The following is a 20,467-nucleotide window of genomic DNA, read 5'->3' on the forward strand; positions in this document are numbered from 1 at the left end:
CTTTAAACAAAGTTATTTTTAGATTAAGAATAAGAAAAATAAAAGTTTTATTTTACCTGAATTTTTTCCTTTTCTGATGCTCTTCCTATATGTAGATCTGCGTTTCTGACCTACGTCATTTTCCTTCTCCCTGAAGAACTTTTAAAACATTTCTTGCAAGGCAAGTCTGCTGGCAATGAATTGCCACTGATTTTATGTGTCTGGGAGTTTATTCCCCTTGGTTTTGAATCATAATCACTCTGCATATAGAGTTCTAAGTTGGTGAGTTTTTCTTTCTTTTTTTCTAGAAGGTTTCATTTATTTATTTTTAGAGAGAAGGGAGGGAGGAAGTAAGAAAGGGGAGAGACATAAATGTGTGATTGCCTCTCACATGGCCCCCACTGGGGACCTGGCCTGCAGCCCAGGCACGTGCCCTGACTGGGAATCAAACCAGTGACCCTTTGGTTTGCAGTCCACACTCAACCCACTGAGCTATACCAACCAGGGCTGTTTTTCAACAATTTAAATGTGTCAATCCAATTTTCCTCACTTGTATAGTTTCTGAAGACAAGTCTGCTGCAATTTTTATCTTTGTTTCTCAAAAGGAAAGGTTTTTATTTTCCCCTCTTGGCTTCTTTTAAGATTTTTTCTTTGTATTTGATTATTTGAAGTTTGAATATGATGCGCCTAAGTATAGTTTTGTTTTGTTTTACTGGTATTTACTCTGCTTGATGCTTTGTCATGGATCTGTGGTTTGGTAACTGTCACTGAGTTTGGAAAGTTCTCGACCAAAAGTTTGCTACATATATCTATTGTAGACTATCCTTTTAAATGTATGTTTTTGTTTATTTTATAATGTACATTATACGTTTGGGCAATATACATTAATAAAACTTAAAACTTACAAGAATACTTACCTAGGGTTGTATGTTCAAAATATTTTAATGATGTCCTGGCTGGTATGGCTTAGTTGGTCGAAGTATTTTCCCTTGGACAGAAAGGTTGTGGGTTCAGCTTCTGGTCAGTGCACATGCCGGGGTTATGGGGTCAATCGCTAATTGAGGCACATATGAGAGGCAACCAACTAATGTTTCCCTCTTACACTGATGTTTCTCTCCCTCTCTCTTTTCTACCCTTCCCCTCTATCTCTAAAATTTAAATATTTTAATGATGAAGGTATTGAAAAAATACCTGGTGAGATGGCTTGGTTGACAGGAACATCATCTCCCTTCCCCCCCTTCATTTCTTGCTTTCTCTCTTTTCCTTCTGCCACCCCCATAACACAAATACTGATACACCTGAAGTTGTCCCAGAGGCTCCTTGTACCACCCTCATTTTTTAGATTCTTTTCTTCTTGCTGTTCTGATTGGTTGTTTTTTGCTTCCTTATATTCCAAATTGATTCTCAGCTTTATCCACTCTACTGTTGATTCCCTGTAATCATTCTTTATTTCAGTTAGTGTATCCTTTGTTTCTGAGTGGATATTTTTGGAACTTAGTGGACCTCTGCTGAGGTTCTCACTAAGTTCATTGAGCATACTTATAACCAGTGTTTATAATTCTGCCTCTAGTAGTTTGCTTGTCTCCATTTTGTTTAGTTCTTTTTTGGAGTTTTGTTATTTTCTTTCATTTGAGCCACGTTTCTTTGTCTCCTCATTTTGGGAGCCTCCCGGTGTTTGTTTCTGTGTACTGGGTAGAGCTACTACGTCTCCCTGGCTTGGTAGAGTGGATTAATATAGTAAATGTCCTATAGTGTCCAGTGGCACAGCCTCCCCCTATTACCCAAGCTGGGTACTGAAGGTGTGCCCACCATGTGGGCTGTGTACATCCTTCCTGTTGTAGTTGAGCCTTGACCGCTGTTGGCATGTACAAGGTCAGCCACGACCTGTGTCTGTCCAGTGTCACACAGCATAAGCTACAAGCAATCAGCAGATAGCTGCTACTTGTGCTGCTCTTAGAGGTGTTCAGGCAGGGCCAAGCTGTGAAGTAAAGCCAGCTGTTGCCAGTGCCAGGCCTGGGGCAACTTAGCATGAGGTATGAGGATTGCTGAAGCCAGATGCTGCTTGTTTGAGAAAATTTAGGAAAATCTGAAGCAGTGGCCAAGACAAGCCATTCATATAGAAAAAATACTGGAAACAGATTTGGTGGGCCTGAAATTTGGGTGGGGTTGGGCCTCAGGGAATCATCAGGGCGGGACAAACAGTGTGAACCAAGTTGTTGGAGCCTCAGATATGGTGCCCACCTGCTGGCTCTATGGCTCTGTGTTGGGGAGGACTCAGAAAAGGAAAAATGGCCACCACCAGCATCCCTGTCTGGGAGAAAGCTGCTGCCCACATCTCACCCTGAGGCTACACAACTCATCTCCGCCTTGTATGTCTTTGATGCCCTCCAATCTGTTGCCCCCATTCTGGAGCTCACAGGGAGTGAGTCTAAGTGAGTCTGTGCTTGGGCCCTTTAAGAGGAAGTTCCTAGGACTCCAGAAGTTTCTGTTTTCCATATTCTCAATCCTCACTGGTTTTTACAGCCAGAACTTACAGACACTTATCTTCCTTGGTACTGGAATCTTGGGCTGTGGGGCCTGGCATGGGGCTGGGACCCCTGGCTCCTGAGATATCTCTCCCAACTTTTATCCACCGCTCATGGGTGTGGGACAAACCCATTCAGCATCTTTGCTCCTCCTACCATCTTGATGTGGTTTCTTCTTTAATTCCATAGTTGTAGGACTTCCATTCAGCTCAATTTCAGATAGTTCTGAATGATGGTTGCACTATAGTTTCGCTGTAATTCTGATGTAGTTCTGCAAAGAGATGAGACGTCTTTATCCATGCTGCCTTCCCGATGGGAAGCTCACAAGATTGTTATTGCTTCTTGGTTTTGATTTTGTATCTGTTGTTTTTTTTTTTTAGTGAAGAGAGATAGGAAATGTTTTTTAAAGAGACAAAAAATAAATCATAAGTTTTATATTCATTTCAATTTAACATTGTAGGATTGTTACTTATATTATTCAATTTTATAATTTTACATACTTTTTTACAATAAAAACAAGGTTGGTTCCTAACATTAACACAAGTTCTTATTTACTTTATCCTGTAATATACATATCAAAGTTTTGAAATAAGAACAATATTATTATTATTTCATTTTTATTTTTTCTTTTTTTAGTTCTGAATGAAAAAAATTTTAAATTATTTTATTGTTGTTCAATTACAGTTGTCTGCATTTTCCCCCCACCACTCCCCCACCCCAACCAAACCCACCTCCCTCCCTTGCTTCCACCCTCCCCCTTGGTTTTGGCCACATGTCCTTTATAGTAGTTCCTGAAAACCCTAACCCCCCATTATCCCCTCCCCTCACTTCTCTGGTTACTGTCAGATTGTTATTAATTTCAATGTCACTGGCTATATTTTGCTTGCTTTTTTTCTTTTGTTGATTAGGTTCCAGTTAAAGGTGAGATCATTTGGTATTTGTCTTTCACCACCTGGCTTATTTCACTTAGCATAATGCTCTCCAGTTCCATTTATGCTGTCGCAAAGGGTATTATTATTATTATTATTTCTTATGGTTTATATTATCATGGTTTTGGTTTTTTTCCTTAGGATATAACCCAAAAGTGGTATACAGTCAAAATGTTACATTTTTAAGTCCCTTGGACTCACCCTTTTTATGGGTGTGGTCATGTCATCAACGGGATATGCAGTTGGGTTCTTTTGCTTCAAACTGCTTTTGGCCATTATAGACTCTGCCTTTTAAAGTGATCTTTTTTTGACAATTGACTTTTAAGTCTGTAAAAATGTACATGATTCTGAAGTCAAACTATTTTCAAACAGTTACATTCAGAGTTTTACTTCCATCTGTATTTCCATCATTTTCTTCCCTTCCTCCCTCCTCTATGTAACCTTTTAAGAAATTATTGGTTTGGGTTTATCCTTCCATTGCATTAAGAGTTTTCAATGGGAGGAATGTGTGGCGTGGTCTAAGCAAGATTTTCCATCTAGTGGGAGGGACAACTCCTACTAGGAGTGAGAGGAGGGGGCCTCAGCTGGCTGGGTGTATTGGGTTGTTTTGATGGGCCTGGGACAGGGAAGGTGGGGGGCGGCCAAGGGAGGGAGAGGAGGCTGTGTGGCAGGGAGTGCAAGCCTCTTAGAGCTGCAGAGAATGGTGTTGAAGTCAAAAACAGAATCTATAAATGATTTCAAATTTTAAAAGTTAAAAAACAAAACATAAGGCACATCCAAACACAAACAAAAGCATCCTCTGTTGGCCCCTGTTGGGCCACACATAACTGCTGGGGCCAGAGGTACCACACTGAGCTAGTTTAAGTAAAGAAATGCTCCCTCCAAGAGAAGGTGAGGCCTGCAGGGCACACACCGAATCCACTCTCTGCTCTCCCCAGCTCTCCCCAGCTCTCCAGTTCCATGGGCCCTGGGGCGCATGCTGACTCTCTAAATATCTACTACCACACCTTGGAAGACAGATGCTTATTTTCCCTCCTAGATTTCTTTTCCTGTCATAAGAAAAGACAAAAACAAAAGCTGTGCTTTCTGTTGTCCCTTTCCCAAAGCTGTGACAGTAAAGACGCTGCCCTCTGGAGTTGCATCCTTAGTAAGACAGCAAGTCAGTGTGAAGGAGCAGTGTGGAACAATGGGGGAAGAAGCCATACTTTTGGCCTGTATTTCTTATTGGCTTTGTGTCCTTGGGCAAGTTTCTTAACATCTCTGAGCCTTGGTTGCCTTACCTGAAAAATGAGAATGATAATATTCGATTCACAGGATGTTTTTGGAGGCTGAAATGAGTGGTCTGTGTAATACTCCTGATACACGATGCCAGTACCAGTAAATAATAGCTAAGACTGCCTATTTTTTCCTTTTTGTTTTGCAGGAAATTTGTGAGAATCCCCGATTTATCATTGGTGGGGCCAACAGAACCGACATCTGTCAAGGAGATTTAGGTAGGAACATCCCTTGGGTCACATCAAGCTGAATAATCATGGGGTGGCAAAAAGGTTCGATCCCTTTACAGGAAGTAAAGGGACAATAACCTGTTTTTGCTTTTAATGAATTTTCGGGAGAAGGTGTTATAATATTGCTCTATGTGCTGGTGATTGCTTCGTTTCCTTTCTGTTCCTCCCACATTTGTCATTAGTTCATTTGCCATGTGTCACAGGAGGTAGACCTCATTCCACAGCCGCCCCTCCAGAGTCTCAAGAACAGTCCCACACCCTGCTCAGCAAGACAAACGCCCTGCTTCTGACCGTCCCATCTTCCTTAACGACAGCTCTGAACCTGCAGGCCAAGCATGTCCCTCCAGCACATAGAATCTATATATACACACAATCTTCCACAAAATGCACGACCAAAAACAGTGTCCGTAACTTGAACTCTTGTTTAAATTGCCCCAGAATAATAGTTCCATATGAGAAGGGTCTTTCAATAGGGACGACACTTGCTTTGTGGATAAGCATCCAGTTGTCTGTCTGGCCAGCCTGGCTGTCCCATTGGACCGTTTTTTTCCCTCTGCCTCTTGTTCAGGACATACCTACCACCTTTGGTGTGCACTGCGGGAAAGCTCTGTGAAGTCAAGTTGGAGAGAATATCCACAGATACAACCTAAAACCTGAGGGTAAAAGGCGCCTACCAAATGAGAGGAATAGGACTCATTTGGTCCCAGACGGAGAGGCCGAGGAGGTTTTGGATACCTAGGTTCCGCACCTGAGGGAAGGTGGCTTGCAGAGCCTGGAGCGAGGAATAATCTGGACTGGCTAACCAATACACTGTTTCCAAGGACAGGCTGGCTGCTCAGGGGGACCAGCGGGCAGGGGGCTGTCTCAAAGTTGCTCTCACGTCCCACACAGCAAAATGAAGGCCTTACACACCGCAACCTAGCCCCGCCTCAACTTAGAAGGCAGTTCTGTGACAGTCAGTGTACCAGGCGTGCCCCTTGGGGGCGTTTCTCTCTCTCTCTCTCTCTCTCTCTCTCTCTCTCTCTCTCTCTCTCTCTCCACACACACACACACACACACACACACACACACACACACACACACACACACACGCAGCAAAGTGTCACCTTCCACTACATACAGTACCAGGAAGGAAGTTTAGGAGTAAGAAAATGTCCCTGTCTCATTCCATCATCAGCAATGTCTCAGCGCCCCCTGCAGGCCAGTTCCAGAGCAGCTGCCAAACTCCTTACGTTACAAACCCGTTTGGCTGATGATTCATATGGGTCAGAAGGGGAGATGGACTCACCTTGCAGACACAGGGCAGGGCGGGTTTCCCACAGGTGTTGTGAATAATGACCCGATCATGACTCTGTCTCCACTGAAGCCCAAGCAGGAAGTGAGTTTATGTTGCAATTCCTGGAGGAATTGCCAACAGCCTCCAGGAAAACCACTCAGGAAGGTGTGAGTGATCCCACTGAGCAGATCACATTGCCAGGGGACTGCTGCCAGACCCCTCCCCTGGTCCACACCTTCATGAAGTCGAGTCTGCAAGTAGGTCAGCGAGCACCACTTGAACCCAGCTCTTCAGAGAAGTGGAGCAGCCCTGGGATTGGGTCTCTCGCCTGGAGGTACAGGCCCCTCCTTTGACCTGTGCCTCGTGTTTGCCTGCAGGGGACTGCTGGTTTCTCGCAGCCATCGCTTGTCTGACCCTGAACAAGCACCTGCTTTTCCGAGTCATACCCCACGATCAAACTTTCACTGAAAACTATGCGGGGATCTTCCACTTCCAGGTGAGGTCATGGCAGTGGCCAGCTGCCATCCACTCACCACTGGTCTTCTGGGCTTGACTTCCCCGAGGCTCCAGAAAGGTTCCACCCACCCTCCCAGCTGTGGCTGTGGGTGGAGACTCCCTGCAGGGCTCCAGTCTGTGAGGAAGCCATTGTGTATTTCTGCCCCCACACTCCCCCCACACACCTTTGGCTATGCCCCAGAAAAGGAGCAAGACATCCTGTTTGCTGGCCTGTAGGTTTATTTTTGCCACTCCAGCTGGCTGGCTGCTTTGTTATTGCTCAAGGCTCTGCTCTAGTCAGTCCCTGAGATATTAGCCCTGGGAATCCAGGTGGTCCTTTTGGTTGTAAAGAAAACCCCGTCTACAACTGTGACTCCTGTCTAGTTGCCTCCGCTTAAGGCAGGTTCTTACCAATTCTATCACTCACCTCTTCTGTGCTCTGGAAGAAAAGTTTGGTTGTTCTGGGGACTAGGTTTCTGGTTCAGCCCAGAAATGAGTCTTAGTTCCAGAATCAATCAGCCATTGAACATTTTCTGGAGCCAACTTGTCCCGGCATAGAGCCCAGTCGCAGTGCTGGCCCCAAACTGAGTTCCATATGTGCAGATCCAGCACATCCCAGGGTTCTGAGGCACCATCTGTTTCTAGCCCAGGAGGCTCCAGATATCTTGGGACTGACCCAAATCATCGGTTAAGGTATCTGCTGATCCTGTACCTCAGGACTAAAGGCCCCAGGAAGGTCTTCTCTTCAGGTTCAGGGTCAGCTCCAGCCGCCGTCTGTCTGAGCACGGGCAAGGCGGCCAGGCCCTGAACTTCTTTCTTCGCTGTGTCATCAAGCTGCTAATTCCCCTCTGGTGTTTAGAGGGTCTGATATCTAAAGGGATGTAAATACAAACACCAGACAGATTTTTGCTCTTGTGTCAATAAGGAGGAAAAAATTCATTATAAGACAGTTAAACTGCATTTGGCTTTCTTCAGTTAAAACTGAGTTGGTCAGAAAAGAACATCAGATTTGCAATTATTGGACAATTTTCCTGCTTCAGTCAGAGTATGTTCTGGGCTCTTTCTCTTCCATGTCAATCCTTGTTCAGCAGCAATCTCTGCCTCGTTTTGTCATGAGAAATACATAGAACAGTACATCACCTCCACCTAGACCAGTGGTTCTCAACCTTGGCTGCATATCCGAATCAGCTGAGGTACCCACAGGGACTGTGGCCCCACCCCAGACTCACTGAGCTGAGAATGAATATCCGCAGAGCACCTGCTGCCCCCGTCCAGGGCTGGACTCTGTGGAAGAGACAAAGTGGTTTGTAACTAACTCACTTTCTGCCCTCAAGGAGCTCACAGTCCAGTCAGAGAAACAGTCACACATCCCCAAACAAGAAGAGAGTAAACCAGCACCAAGACGCAGAGCTGAGGAAATGGGACTGCTTTGGGGTCCAGGAGACTCTAAGGGACCCTGGGTGGGAACACGGGCCCAGTGGTGACCTGTGGGTGGTGCTTCCGTGCAGTTCTGGCGCTACGGAGACTGGGTGGACGTGGTCATTGACGACTGCCTGCCGACGTACAACGACCAGCTGGTTTTCACCAAATCCAACCACCGCAACGAGTTCTGGAGCGCTCTGCTGGAGAAGGCGTACGCTAAGTAAGGCAGCACTTTCCAATGCGAGGCGAGTCTAGAAGTCACTCATGAGAGGAGGCATGTGTATTTGTGCGTGTGTGTGCGTGCTCCTTTGTGACCCGACGCAGGGGAGATCAAGTCCCGACGTAAACTGCTCTCACTGAAAGCACTATGTGTAAGAACAGAAATGAAGACATGTGTGGGAGCTCTTTAGCTTCACAGGGTGAGCTCTTTAATTCTGTCTTTGCGGCGGTGACACAAGTCCTGGATCCAGGCATTATATCTCTGGAGCTTAGCTTCCAGGGTCACGCTCGGCCTACCCTCGTGAGTTTGCAGTCTGTTAGTAAAGTCATTTTGTGTCTCAGCCCGAGATGCTGAGGCTTTCATGAGGCCCTACCTCGGGGTTCAGGGTATAACAGACAGAGAACTATCAGGGAGCAGGGATAGCTAGTTTCCAGTCCCAGTGCACAGGCTCTCTGTGGCTTGGGGTGAGTCACTTTGCCTCTGGGGCTCAGTTTCCCCTTTGCGAGGAAGGGGAATCATGGCACTGGCCCATTAGCTTACGAGGGCATTGGAGAGCTGATGGGACAACATCACAGGACCCAAGAGTAAGGCTCTGGTGGCAGTGGCGCCTGGGTCATGTTCCCTGGAAACCTGTGCCCAGACTGGTCTCCACCCTCTCTTCAAGGCTCCACGGTTCCTACGAAGCTCTGAAAGGTGGGAACACTACAGAGGCCATGGAGGACTTCACAGGAGGGGTGACGGAGTTTTTTGAGATCAAGGATGCTCCCAGAGACATGTACAAGATCATGAAGAAAGCCATCGAGAGAGGCTCCCTCATGGGCTGCTCCATTGATGTGAGTCCGGGGTACGGGCGGCAGGGCAGGAAGCAGCCGGATGTCGGAAAGCCTTACCCAGTGATGAGGGTTCTCCTCTGGGACAGGGCGAATGTTCTGTTTTAGGAAGCAGGAACTGGTTCTCAACTTTGAAAACTGAGAATGTCTCAAGGTAGAAGAGTTCCTGGGGGTTTTCAGTAAAGAGAGAGGGCAAGGACACACCAAGCCCTAGAACACTAGGAACAGGTCCAGAGGTCCACGGTGGTGTGGGCCTCTGCGGCGGGGACTGCTCAGGCCCAGCATGCCCCCACGCCCCCTGGCTGTGGACCGGAGCCCATGGTGCCCTAAGAAAGCCTCTCAGTCACCAGGCTGTGATCACATCTCACAGGCAGGGCCTGGGCCTCGTCTTGCAGTCTGGGAGAAGCTCAGGCTGCAGTCTCCTCTCGGTGCAGCAGCGTGGTTTGAACCAGCACTGGGTGAGGAGACTGCAGACTGGCCAGGCTGCGTGAGTTTGGGGAGACACGCTTGCCCTGGGGGCTGCTCAGTGGGACTCGGTACTTTCTCAAGCTGGGTGATTGCTCCTTCCTCTCCCAGTACTCCAGTGGACAGGAAAGCTTGGCAAGATCAGCTGACGTTAAGCACCCATAAATGAACCGTTTTCTCACTTTTCTCCATCTTTTCTTTATTCATGCTGTTTCTCTCTCCTTCTTTGTGTTGTCTACCCCTCCCTTCCTTTGGTCTTCTTCCCTTTTTATCACCTCCTTTGTTTGTTCTCTCTCCTCCTCCCGACTGCCTGCCCCACCCCCCGCCCTTCCCATTGGGCCCCAGGATGGCACAAACATGACCTATGGAACCTCTCCTTCCGGGCTGAAAATGGGGGAGTTGATTGCGCGGATGGTGAGAAATATGGATAACTCGCTGCTCAGAGACTCAGACCTCCTCCCCACAGGCTCAGATGACAGACCGACCCGGGTGTGTACACCTCCACGTGTCAGGAACGAGCGCCCCTCCTACGCGCGTGCCCCAGGCCTGTGGGTGTCACTCTCCCCTCAACAGCCAGTGCCTCGCACAGACCTCCACCCGAGGCCTTCCCAGGGTCTGAGTCGGAATAATTCGCCCCCTCCGAGGCTCCAGAGGGTGGGAAAGACAGGACTTGGAGGGCATCTCGACGGGAGCTCCTCCTCCGTGGTCCCGGCCACTTCTCTGATAGCCAATTAACAGGAAGAAAGGCAAGAGGGACTTCATTTATTTAAAAATGTTTCTCCTCTTCTAATTCATCTATTTACTCATTCAACACATATGCATTGAGCTCCTACTAGGTGCCAGCTATTCTAGCAAACAAAAAAAGATCCTCTCCTCTCTGCTCACCAAGCTAGTGAACAGAGCAAAGTGCCCCCTCGCAGAGCTCATATTCTAGCACTTTCAGAAGCACTGCAAGCTCACTGAGCCACATGGCAAAGCAGAAGAAAAATCACCCATCTTTCCCCATCTAAAAATAGTAGCTGTTCATTAACTTTTAGTATATGTCCTCCCAAGATTTTTTCTATGCATACACTTAATCTAAATCTTTATTTTTCATGTTGTCATGCTGTATGTACCTCTTTGCAACACAGCTTTTTTTTTTTTTTTAGTTAGCTTTATATTCTTAATGTGCTAATAAGAATTATATCCCTTATGTGTCTCCTATGGTATGTTAGAGCCTTCTCATGGCCAGGGCACACCTTCAGGGCAGGGAGCTGTCCTTGTCCTCACAGAACCCAGAAAATGAACAAGTGCGAACCTCATCTCAGGTGGCAGAACTCTTGCTTCTCAAGCCCTGACGGGCTGTCTGGTTTTCGCTCCACAGACAATCGTTCCGGTTCAGTATGAGACCAGAATGGCCTGTGGGCTGGTCAAAGGACATGCCTACTCTGTCACAGGGCTGGAGGAGGTGAGCCTGCTGGGGCTTGGCAGGGTGGGACTTGGGGAGCTACTTGGGTCAAGCAGCTGAGGTCAGCACTTAGCTTTCTGTGTCCCTTTGTGGCTACAGAGCTTGCCTCCAATCAGGTGATCCCTCAAGGCTCAGGCCGGACGCCTGGCCTGGGGTTGGAGGGAGAGGATCTTGCCACCAGATGGTGCTCAGTTCATCTTTGTTCTCAGTGCCAAAGGCAGCCATTCCCCCCAACATTTCCAAGGAGCAAATGGAAACCACTTTGGGTTTATGAAGTTGATTTCATGGGTTCTCGTGCCAAACGGTTCTGCTGTTTTGCTTTTACTGGGTCACGTCAGAGACGGGAACCTTGTCAGATCCCCCAGCACGTGCTTCATGCAGTTGTGCCCTGTACTCGGGGGTGGACAGAGAGGACAGTCATCTGGAGCAAGGCCCAGCAGGCTGGAGGGAGGCGCGCCGTGCTCCTGATTAGTCCATCTGGAGGGCACACGTGTCTGTAGTTCCCCAGCCAGCAGGGTGTTTTTCCTAACGCACACACAGACAGCTCGTGTGCTAGCAGGGCCTTACAGCACGTGCCCTGCCCCCTCCTCGAAAGCTCGTAAGAGCAGGATGTTCACAGGGGAAATCACTTCTGGGAAGACAGTGAGGCTTCTGACTCACAAGGACTCAGTTCTTAGGTGCTGACCCCTCACTCTGCTGTTCCATGGGACGCTTCCGATGAGTTTCCTTGAGCAGGACCAGGCAGGGTGGCCCCCTGTACGGAATTTTCTCCCCACCCCATCCCAGCTCTCAGGGCAAGACAGAAGACCCCCCTTTCCAGAAAGGCCCCAGACCATAAGCGCATTTTCTCTTTTGCCCAAGACCACGTTCAAGGATGAGAAGGTGAAGCTGGTGCGGCTGCGGAACCCCTGGGGCCAGGTGGAATGGAACGGCTCCTGGAGTGACGGGTAGGTGAGGGGACTCCAGGAGTAGGGACAACAGGGCCTGGGCGAGGCTGGGTTGGGTACAAGGCCACAGGAGTACCACAACAGCTACGGCTAAAATTACCTTCAAAACCAATGATCCCCAGAAGAGAAGAGGGGATGTGGGCTTTAGGGAAGAGCCGGGAGGAGCCAGGGGAGCCTAGCAGCCAGAGAGCTGGCTGATGGCAATTAACTAGAAAGAAAGGTTCTAGAAAGCATGAGTTAGGTCCAGGTAGGAGGGGAGTCTTAATGCAGGGGTCTAGACTAGACAAGTGACTTCCCTTCTCGGGGTCCCTGTTACCTCACCTGTAAAATGGAAACAATATCAGCTCTTCCCTAGTGGGCTGTTAGGAAGAGAAAACACAGTCGTGTCTGAAGAATGCTTAGCTGGTGCTCAGATTTCCTCTCCCGGGCCGTCCCCATAGAAGGCGCACAGGCCCTTTGAGCGAACTTCACTGCTCATCACTGAGAGCACTACACTGGGGGCAGCAAAAATTCCAAGCCTAGGAAACTCATGATAAAGGCTCCAGAACATGTGCAAAGCCCTGTGGTCCCACCCTGTCCACCTCACGGAATGGAGGGCAGCTCCTTGGGCACCTCTGTTACTCCCAAGACGGGAGAGCAGGACTCGGCAGCTGAGCAGGGCACACCCAGGCTGTGTGTGCCCTCCAGCCCCCTGGGGTTACTTCGATGTACCTCTCTTCTCAGGGCACCATAATTACTGGTTCACTCAGCCATCCATTTGCTGAGCATCTACCCAATAGCAGGCACAGGTCTACACACTGGGGATATCCCTCCCTCAGGAGACTGTGATGAGGTGCTAGTCCTCGTCTCCTGCTGTTTCCTTCGCTTGTCCATGTGGCAGTCTTGCTTCCCCAGGGATGAGTGGGTGCCAGCCCCCAGGGTACTGTCTAGGGACTTGGAAATGTGCACAGAGACACAGGCCCTACCCCTGTAGACTTCAGGGTCCAGTGGGAAGGACAGACAAACACCAATAATAACTGAGATAAGCACCAATGGTAAGAGTCACGAAGAGGTCTCCCCTCCCCTAGTGTGGGTAGTAGGGCAGGAAGGTAGGAAAAGGCTGCCTGATGGGAGTGGCAGGAGAACGAGGCTGTGTGCTCTGGGACCACGGTGCCCCATCAGTAGTCTGCTCCACCGGCCCGAGTCAGCCCCGGGAACCTGGCTGTGTTCTCCAGCCTCACAGCTGGGTGTCCAGCCTTAACCCGCCTCCCACCAAGGCCTCCACTGCAGGGACTGCTGACAAGAGAGCCTCAGCCGCAAGTCACTCAAGGGGAGACTCCCCTGCCCACTGTGTCCCCCCTTGGGGTCTCAGGACTCTCCATTTCCCTCCCAGCCTCCCCGACTCTAAGCATTTCCTCAATCCCTTACCTTTCCAGGGTCAACCCAGTTTAGTTTTATCCTTCTCTGTGTGCCCGAGACACAAATGTGCCTCATTTCCTCACTCTTCAAAAGGGGGCGTGTGTAAAACTGCCCGGCCTTGAAAAACACTGGTGAGGCTGTTTCCCAGGCTGGATGGAGCAAGGAGATGTTTGCTCGTCCAGTCTTTCTCTTAGAATCTCAGACAATTACTCGTTACATCATGGGCACTGTTCCACAGGGTCTTGCATGCATTATTTCATGTACTGCTTCTCACAGCCCTGTGAGTAGGTAACGTGCCATCAGTCCCCATTTGCAGCTGAGAAAACAGAAGCTGAGAGAGGTTAAGTGACTTATCCATGGTTCCATAGTTGGAACTGGTTGTTATTAAATTGAAATCTCAGGGGGCATGCAGGATGGAGGGGAATGAAGGGGGGATAGAACAACTGTAATGGCATAATCAATAAAATTTAAAAAAAGAAAAAATAAATTGAAATCTCAGTTTACTTATTTTCAGAACCCAACTCCTAAACTAAAGTGTGAGAAGGGGTAAAAGATCAGCCAGAGAAGGGTCAAGCCATTATAAACCCATCTAAGGAGTTTGGTTCGACCCCTGAGGCTGGTGGAAAGCAATGGTTGGGTTTTACAGCAAGGAAATCGGATCAGATTTGCATTTTGATGGTTCACTCGGGCCACAGTTTGGAGATAGATGGGTCATTCTTTGAACTTCCTTGTATTTCTCTGATACCTCCTATCCCAGTCCACATCAGGCCTTCCTTCCCTCCTTCCATAAATCCTCCATTTCCCCTCCAGGTGGAAGGACTGGGGCTTTGTGGACAAAGATGAGAAGGCCCGTCTGCAGCACCAGGTCACAGAGGATGGAGAGTTCTGGTGAGTCCAAGACCAAGGAGGAACCCAAAGGGTGAGGGATGGGGCAGGGGCTGAAATCTCGAACCTCGATTCCCAGACAGAGGCCATCAGATTCCAGCCCTTGGGAGACCTGGCCCCTGTTTCCCTTCTCCAGCTGGAGGCCCAGTGAGGATACACGTGCTCAGAGGCACCCCCCAGGTCACAGTGGTGACTGGGCCCCCGCCTCCCTGTGCCCTCCGCCACACGTGCTGCTCCAGACACCTGCCCCCGAGTCTTCACAGAGCCGTCTTCTGAGCCAGGGACGCTCCGCTTACTCTGCTCACCCAGTGCCACCGCCATCCTCACACAGTTCGTTTCTACTCAGCCTCCAAGTCCCAGCTTTAAAGGGGACTTTCTTCAGGAGCCCCTTGTCTTCCCCAGGACTGGAATTGTTGGTCTGTCCTACTCATCACCCTTGAAATCATTTGCTTAGTTGTCGTTCCCCAACTCTCTCTTATAACTAGCGTGGTGCCTAGGCCCCAGGGCAGGGTCACACAGTGACTTTTGGGGGAGAGCATTGCTGCTGAGTTCTCCCATCAAGGACCATGAACTTGAGTCATTATTGGAGGTGGTGACTCAGACCAGAATTGACCATTTCTACCCTAAAAAAGGGAAGGCAGGGTCCTTTCTGGAACTGTGACCAAGCTCCACTGGACCATCTTACTGGGCTGTGTTAGCCCCAGAGTCTTAACTGTCCCAGCCTCCCACATGGGTCTCTCTCTTCTTCCAACCTCTCAGGATGTCGTATGACGATTTCATCTACCATTTCACGAAGCTGGAGATCTGCAACCTCACAGCTGACGCCCTGGAGTCCGACAAGCTTCAGACCTGGACGGTGTCCGTGAACGAGGGCCGCTGGGTGAGGGGCTGCTCTGCTGGAGGCTGCCGCAACTTCCCAGGTGGGAGAAGCTCGGCGTGGGGGAAGGGCCCAAGCAGAACGAGTTCCAGGTAGAATATTAACTAGCACTTGCTGGATTTCTACTAAGACCCAGACATACATCATCTTTAAAGCCTCCCTGTTTTACTGAGAAGGGAGCTGCAATGCTGAGGAGTTTGAGATAGGGAGCTGGTAATAGCTTTTAAACAGAACATTGTATCAGGATAACACTGTGTTCATAAGGCTAAGAGCGGGACTGGAGGACCGAGTTCGCAGCTACTGCCAGAGTTCCGGCCAGAAACGATGCACTCCCAGGCCAAGTCAGGAGCAGCAGGGGCAGAGGGAAGAGGGCTTAGGGGAGAAGATATTGGGCAATGTGGGGAGGGAAGAATGAAGAATGACTTCAAGATTCCCAGTCTGGGAGTGTGAGTGGATGGTGTCAATGTTGCAATATAAGAAACACAGAGAAAAACACCATGTGTCATTTATGTTTGGTGGAGCGGATTGTGAGCTTGTAGGGAAGAAAGTTTAGTTTGAGACATGGAGAGTTTGAGGCACCTGTGGAATATCAAGGTGAAGATGTGTAAAATAGAGAGCTGCACAAAGAGATTCGAATGGTACTTGGGCCTCAGTATATATTTGTAGAAGAAAAAAGGAAGGAAGGAGGGAGGGGAGGGGAGGGGAGGGGAGGGGAGGGGAGGGGAGGGGAGGGGAGGGGAGGGGAGGGGAGGGGAGGGGAGGGGAGGGGAGGGAGGGGAGGGGAGGGGAGGGGAGGGGAGGGGAGGGAGGAAAAGAAGAGCAAAGGAGAAAAAAAAGAGGAAGGAAAGGAGAGGGTGTCAAAAGAGAGATGGAGGCCGGGACCTGTAGCTCAGGCATCACCCACATGTGGGCAGTGGGTGCGAGAACAGGTCTAGGACCAAATCCTAGGGGTCAACAACAACCTTGCAAAGCCATCAGCAAAGACTGAGAACGGCAGTTCAGAGAGGAAGGAGGACGCACAAAGCCAATCAGGGCAGCTCTATCAGTGTAAAGTATAGGCTACCTGCCACCTACCCCCTAAATAATTAGACCAGTGCCTGCATCATTCCTTCCATATTCATTTAACACCCAGACGTGGGAGACAAAGACACATAGGTTGGCCCTGTCTCATTTCCCTTCCTGCCCATTCTCCAAGAGGCAGATCTGATGCACGTTTTCTTTCGGGGGGGCACAGACACTTTCTGGACCAACCCACAGTACCGTCTGAAGCTCCTGGAAGAGGACGATGACCCCGAGGACTCAGAGGTGGTCTGCAGCTTCCTGGTGGCCCTGATGCAGAAGAACCGGCGGAAGGACCGGAAGCTGGGGGCCAACCTCTTCACCATTGGCTTTGCCATTTATGAGGTAGGGCCAGCTTCAGCTCAAGAAACACGCATCTTCTCAGGGAAGAGGCTTTCAGGGCTTACAGAGAGGACCTCCGGCTTCCCTGACACTCGGTGACCCCCAGAACTCCTGGTGTCAGGCCCATGGTGTCAGCTCATCTCAGATATCTGCAAGGAGTGGATAGAGACCACGGCGGGGGAAGTACAGTGGGGCCGGGGCTGCCGGCTCAGTACACGGGGAGTCACACTTCTAAGCATTCACCCTGCGATTGCTGGTGTTCCCCTCCTATAAGCTTTTTGTCTCCATTCAGGTCTGAGATCAGAATCTGAGTGTCTTCTCTTTCTGTTTCTCTTCAAGGTTCCCAAAGAGGTATAGAAGGGGCAGCAGCCAGCAGCTGCCTGCAGCATTACCTGGGGCTCCTGTGTCCGTCTGTGGCATAGCAGGAAACTCCCCGGTGGGGTCTGTGGGCAGGACCACGACAGGAGAAGGCTGTGCCCGTGCCCCTCGACCCCAGAGCAGGCGCATGACCTCCTGACTTCCACCCTCCCTTCCCACCACAGACTCACACACATGCTTTCATACATTCATATTCACTTGTTCACTCACGCACACACTTGCTCACACTCATACACATTCACCCTCGCACAACTACACACTCACACATACTCACAGATCCACATTCGGGGGGGGAACTGGGGCACTGGCCTCTTTGGGATGGAGGAATGGCCTCCCTCAGACCCTAACTAAGGGCCCTCCTGCCTCCTTGGGGTCCTTCCCCAGCCTGGAGGTGATCAGAGTGGGCCAGCAGCAGTTCTGGTAAGTGGTCCCGAGTGCAGGAATGATAGACTTGACCTTCACTTCTGAATCACAACAAAAAAAGGAAGAGGAAGCGGGATAGGGAGCTCCAGGGACATGGAGCTATTTGAGGCCTTGGGAATCGGAAGTAGGTAGGTCATCGCTGTGAACTGGGTGGCCAGGAGCTGGGAAGGGGGCCCTGGGTGGGGGCCGCTATGGGCAGGACAGGGTGTCCCTCCCGAGCAGCTCAGGGCCCTGGGGCTCTTCTCCCCTTCAGATGCACGGGAACAAGCTGCACCTGCAGAAGGACTTCTTCCTGTACAACGCCTCCAAGGCCAGGAGCAAGACCTACATCAACATGCGGGAGGTGTCCGAGCGCTTCCGCCTGCCTCCCAGCGAGTATGTCATCGTGCCCTCCACCTACGAGCCCCACCAGGAGGGAGAGTTCATCCTCCGGGTCTTCTCTGAAAAGAGGAACCTCTCTGAGTGAGTCCCAGCCCTGCTTTTCCCTCCCTGGCCCTACAAGCCTGCATGGCTCTTTCCAGAGATTGGAAGCACAAGACAGCTGGGTGGTTACTGCCCGAAGTCCTGGGATATGTTGATACCAGGCGGCACCTCTTCCTCAGCTTCTGAGCCACTGGCCACATGTTCCCTATTCATTCACTCAGTCAGTCAGTCAGTCGGTCGGTCAGTCACCCCACAGATACTTACTGAGGCTAGAGCATTGAATTAAGCAGAGAGCAATCCCTGCCCTCATGGACATTAACATCCTAGCATGAGACAACATTGTATAGGAAAAGACATATATATATAATATGTTACAATTAGACGAGTGATAAAGAGAAAAAATAAGTAGGGCTGAGGGGTAGGAGGTGTTGGGGGTGACTGAACTTTCAGGCAGGGTGGCTAAGGAAGCCAGCAAGGCCACATCCTGCCTGACTGGCCACCACAGACGAGTTCCTAGGCCCTGCCACTCTGATCTTTGTCCCCAAAAGAAGCAGAAGGTCTTGAGTAAGTGGCTTTGCGCTTCTGGGGAGCTCTGGGCAAAGCAAACAAGAGCCCGTGTGTCTGTACTTGGATGCTGGCAGTGGTACCTACGTGGGGCTGGGCCCTGGGGTGCAGGATGTTCGTTCCTGGGCCAACCCTGAGGTCATCCTGACTTGGCTCTGGGAAGTCATGTGATTCCTGTTTGCTCCTGGAGACACTGAGACCCCTCGTGTGTGTTCCTCACAGGGAAGCTGAAAATACAATCTCCGTGGATCGGCCAGTGGTGAGTGGTTTAGCTCTTATGTGTGAGAAGGGCCGGGGTGAGCGAGGCAGTGGAGGGGAGGGTGGGTATCGACAGAGGGAGATGGGAGCCTGGGGTGTGCAGAGCGATCCCACCACAGTACGGCAACTTTTGTTTGGCATGACCAGCAGTAGCAATAGGCCTTATGGTCAGGGGGCTTTTAGTCAGTCTAGGGGCTGGGAAGTTCAGCCCCTGGACTGACCAGGGGCTGGGAAGAGAGACCTAGAATGGAGAAGCAGTTTGAACCATTAGAGAGAGGGACTGAGGCTACAGGAGGGATGATAAGAGCAGTGGCCAACACTGGATTATGAGGCACAAGCTCACACAGGAAAAAGGACACCAGCTCTGCAGTCCGAATCAAAACTGGGGCCCACACCCACGTGCTGGGTGGCCTGGACAAGTTACATCAACCCTCTGATTCAGTTTCCTCCTCCTTAAAGATGGGGACAGCACGTGCCTTGCAAGGCATTTGTGAGGTTTGAACACCGAGGTCATGTAGTGAACGGCCTGCCACACACGGGCCCTCGAACGTAGGTTGCTGTTCTCATGTTCCAGACCTCACCAGGCACGCCTCACAGGTGCTCTCCCCTTGATCCTGGAGAGGTTTCTGAGCTGACATGAGGTCATTCCCTCCGGTTTTAAAGTAAGGAAGTGGAGGTTCAGCTAGTTCATGGAGCCCTTCAGTGCGCTAATCCAAGCTCAGGGCCAGATTCTTTGAACACAGACTCAGCTCTCTCCGCCACCGCCATGCTGAGAGGTGTCCCCAGGGCTGCAAGGCCCGCTGTCAGCACAGAGCCGGTGCACACTGGGGTCTGTGTGTCGAGGGGTCTTGGGGCTTTGGGTCCTGATTAGTAAACAGTCCCGTGTGCTCTGTGGGTGCATCCTGGGCCAATAAGAGGACGGCAAATGCCCCACTGAACTGTCTCCTGGGTAGTGACACTCACAGTTCTATTCCTGACCCTGTAGCAGTGCCAGAGCTCCAAGTGCCTTCTGCATTATTGCAGATGCCATTTTTAGTATGAGGTGCACCTGGAGCTATTCTCATCTTCTGGATGTCGGTCGTCGGTGTACAGTGTTCGTCAGGAGCTGCAAACCCAACAGCTTATGGGAGCTGGCGTGTCACTGAACTGAGTAGAGCAAGCAGGTGCAGGGATTTGGGTGTCCCTACGGTGGCCCGCAGTCCTCGACTGACACTGGGCTTCTGTGTCAGAGGACCAACTGGCAGGGTGGTGACAGCTGGCTGGAGGCTGCAGAGAGCAGCCGCTCTGCCAGGTTGTGGCCCCAGGGGGGCGCCGTTCATGCAGGCTACCTGACTTCATTGTACAAAAGCAGCCCCTAGACCTAGATTTCCACTAAGTTTCTCTATGTTAAGTATTTGCTCAAAAACAAACAAAAAAGCCCCCAAACTCTGTATATGAGATAAATTTCACTCTGGGGTGTTTGGGTTATCTACTTTTTCAGTGTTTTAGTCACCAACTTCATTTAAAAAAATACAAAACAGGTCGAATCTCCCTTTCCTTAGCCATGTCCAATAACAGAGTGAGCTCCAAAATCGAAGCCATAGCAGCTGCCAGCCTCGGGACTGGAGCATCCTCTCCTCCCTGCACCCTGCAGGCCCCCTCTGGCTCGAGGTGACCTGGATTTCTAGCCCCCAGAACCCACCCAAAGCTGAGAACCAGGTCATGGGGAAGTCAAAGGCAGTGGGTTCTCTGGAAACGTGCTTTTCACTTAATCTGCATTCACTGTTTCCTTTCCTTGTGCAGAAAAAGAAAAAACCCAAGGTGGGTGTGACAGGGTGAGT

The 20,467-nt window shown here is 50.2% G+C and overlaps 1 protein-coding gene across 6 annotated transcripts in view; it reads left to right on the plus strand.

Moving 5' to 3' along the window:
- CAPN3 (calpain 3) overlaps positions 1-20,467 on the plus strand; it is a 45,689-nt gene that overhangs the window by 18,506 nt on the left and 6,716 nt on the right. For 2 of the 6 annotated variants that reach the window (XM_037161746.2, XM_037161747.2), the window contains exons 2-15: positions 4,857-4,926; positions 6,592-6,710; positions 8,218-8,351; positions 9,016-9,184; positions 9,992-10,135; positions 11,010-11,093; positions 11,955-12,040; positions 14,249-14,326; positions 15,083-15,243; positions 16,435-16,604; positions 16,941-16,952; positions 17,656-17,864; positions 18,612-18,648; positions 20,430-20,447. In XM_037161746.2, the coding sequence (XP_037017641.2) occupies positions 4,857-4,926; positions 6,592-6,710; positions 8,218-8,351; positions 9,016-9,184; positions 9,992-10,135; positions 11,010-11,093; positions 11,955-12,040; positions 14,249-14,326; positions 15,083-15,243; positions 16,435-16,604; positions 16,941-16,952; positions 17,656-17,864; positions 18,612-18,648; positions 20,430-20,447 (1,491 nt within the window). Of the gene's footprint in view, positions 1-4,856; positions 4,927-6,591; positions 6,711-8,217; positions 8,352-9,015; positions 9,185-9,991; positions 10,136-11,009; positions 11,094-11,778; positions 11,850-11,954; positions 12,041-14,248; positions 14,327-15,082; positions 15,244-16,434; positions 16,605-16,940; positions 16,953-17,655; positions 17,865-18,550; positions 18,649-20,429; positions 20,448-20,467 lie in introns of those variants that run through there. The other 4 variants (XM_037161748.2, XM_037161749.2, XM_037161750.2 and 1 more) reach the window with 4 other exon arrangements.

This window comes from Artibeus jamaicensis, unplaced genomic scaffold (assembly GCF_021234435.1).
Source record: "Artibeus jamaicensis isolate MK-2021 breed Jamaican fruit bat unplaced genomic scaffold, CSHL_Jam_final contig_1132, whole genome shotgun sequence".
NCBI classification, from domain to species: Eukaryota; Metazoa; Chordata; class Mammalia; order Chiroptera; family Phyllostomidae; genus Artibeus; species Artibeus jamaicensis.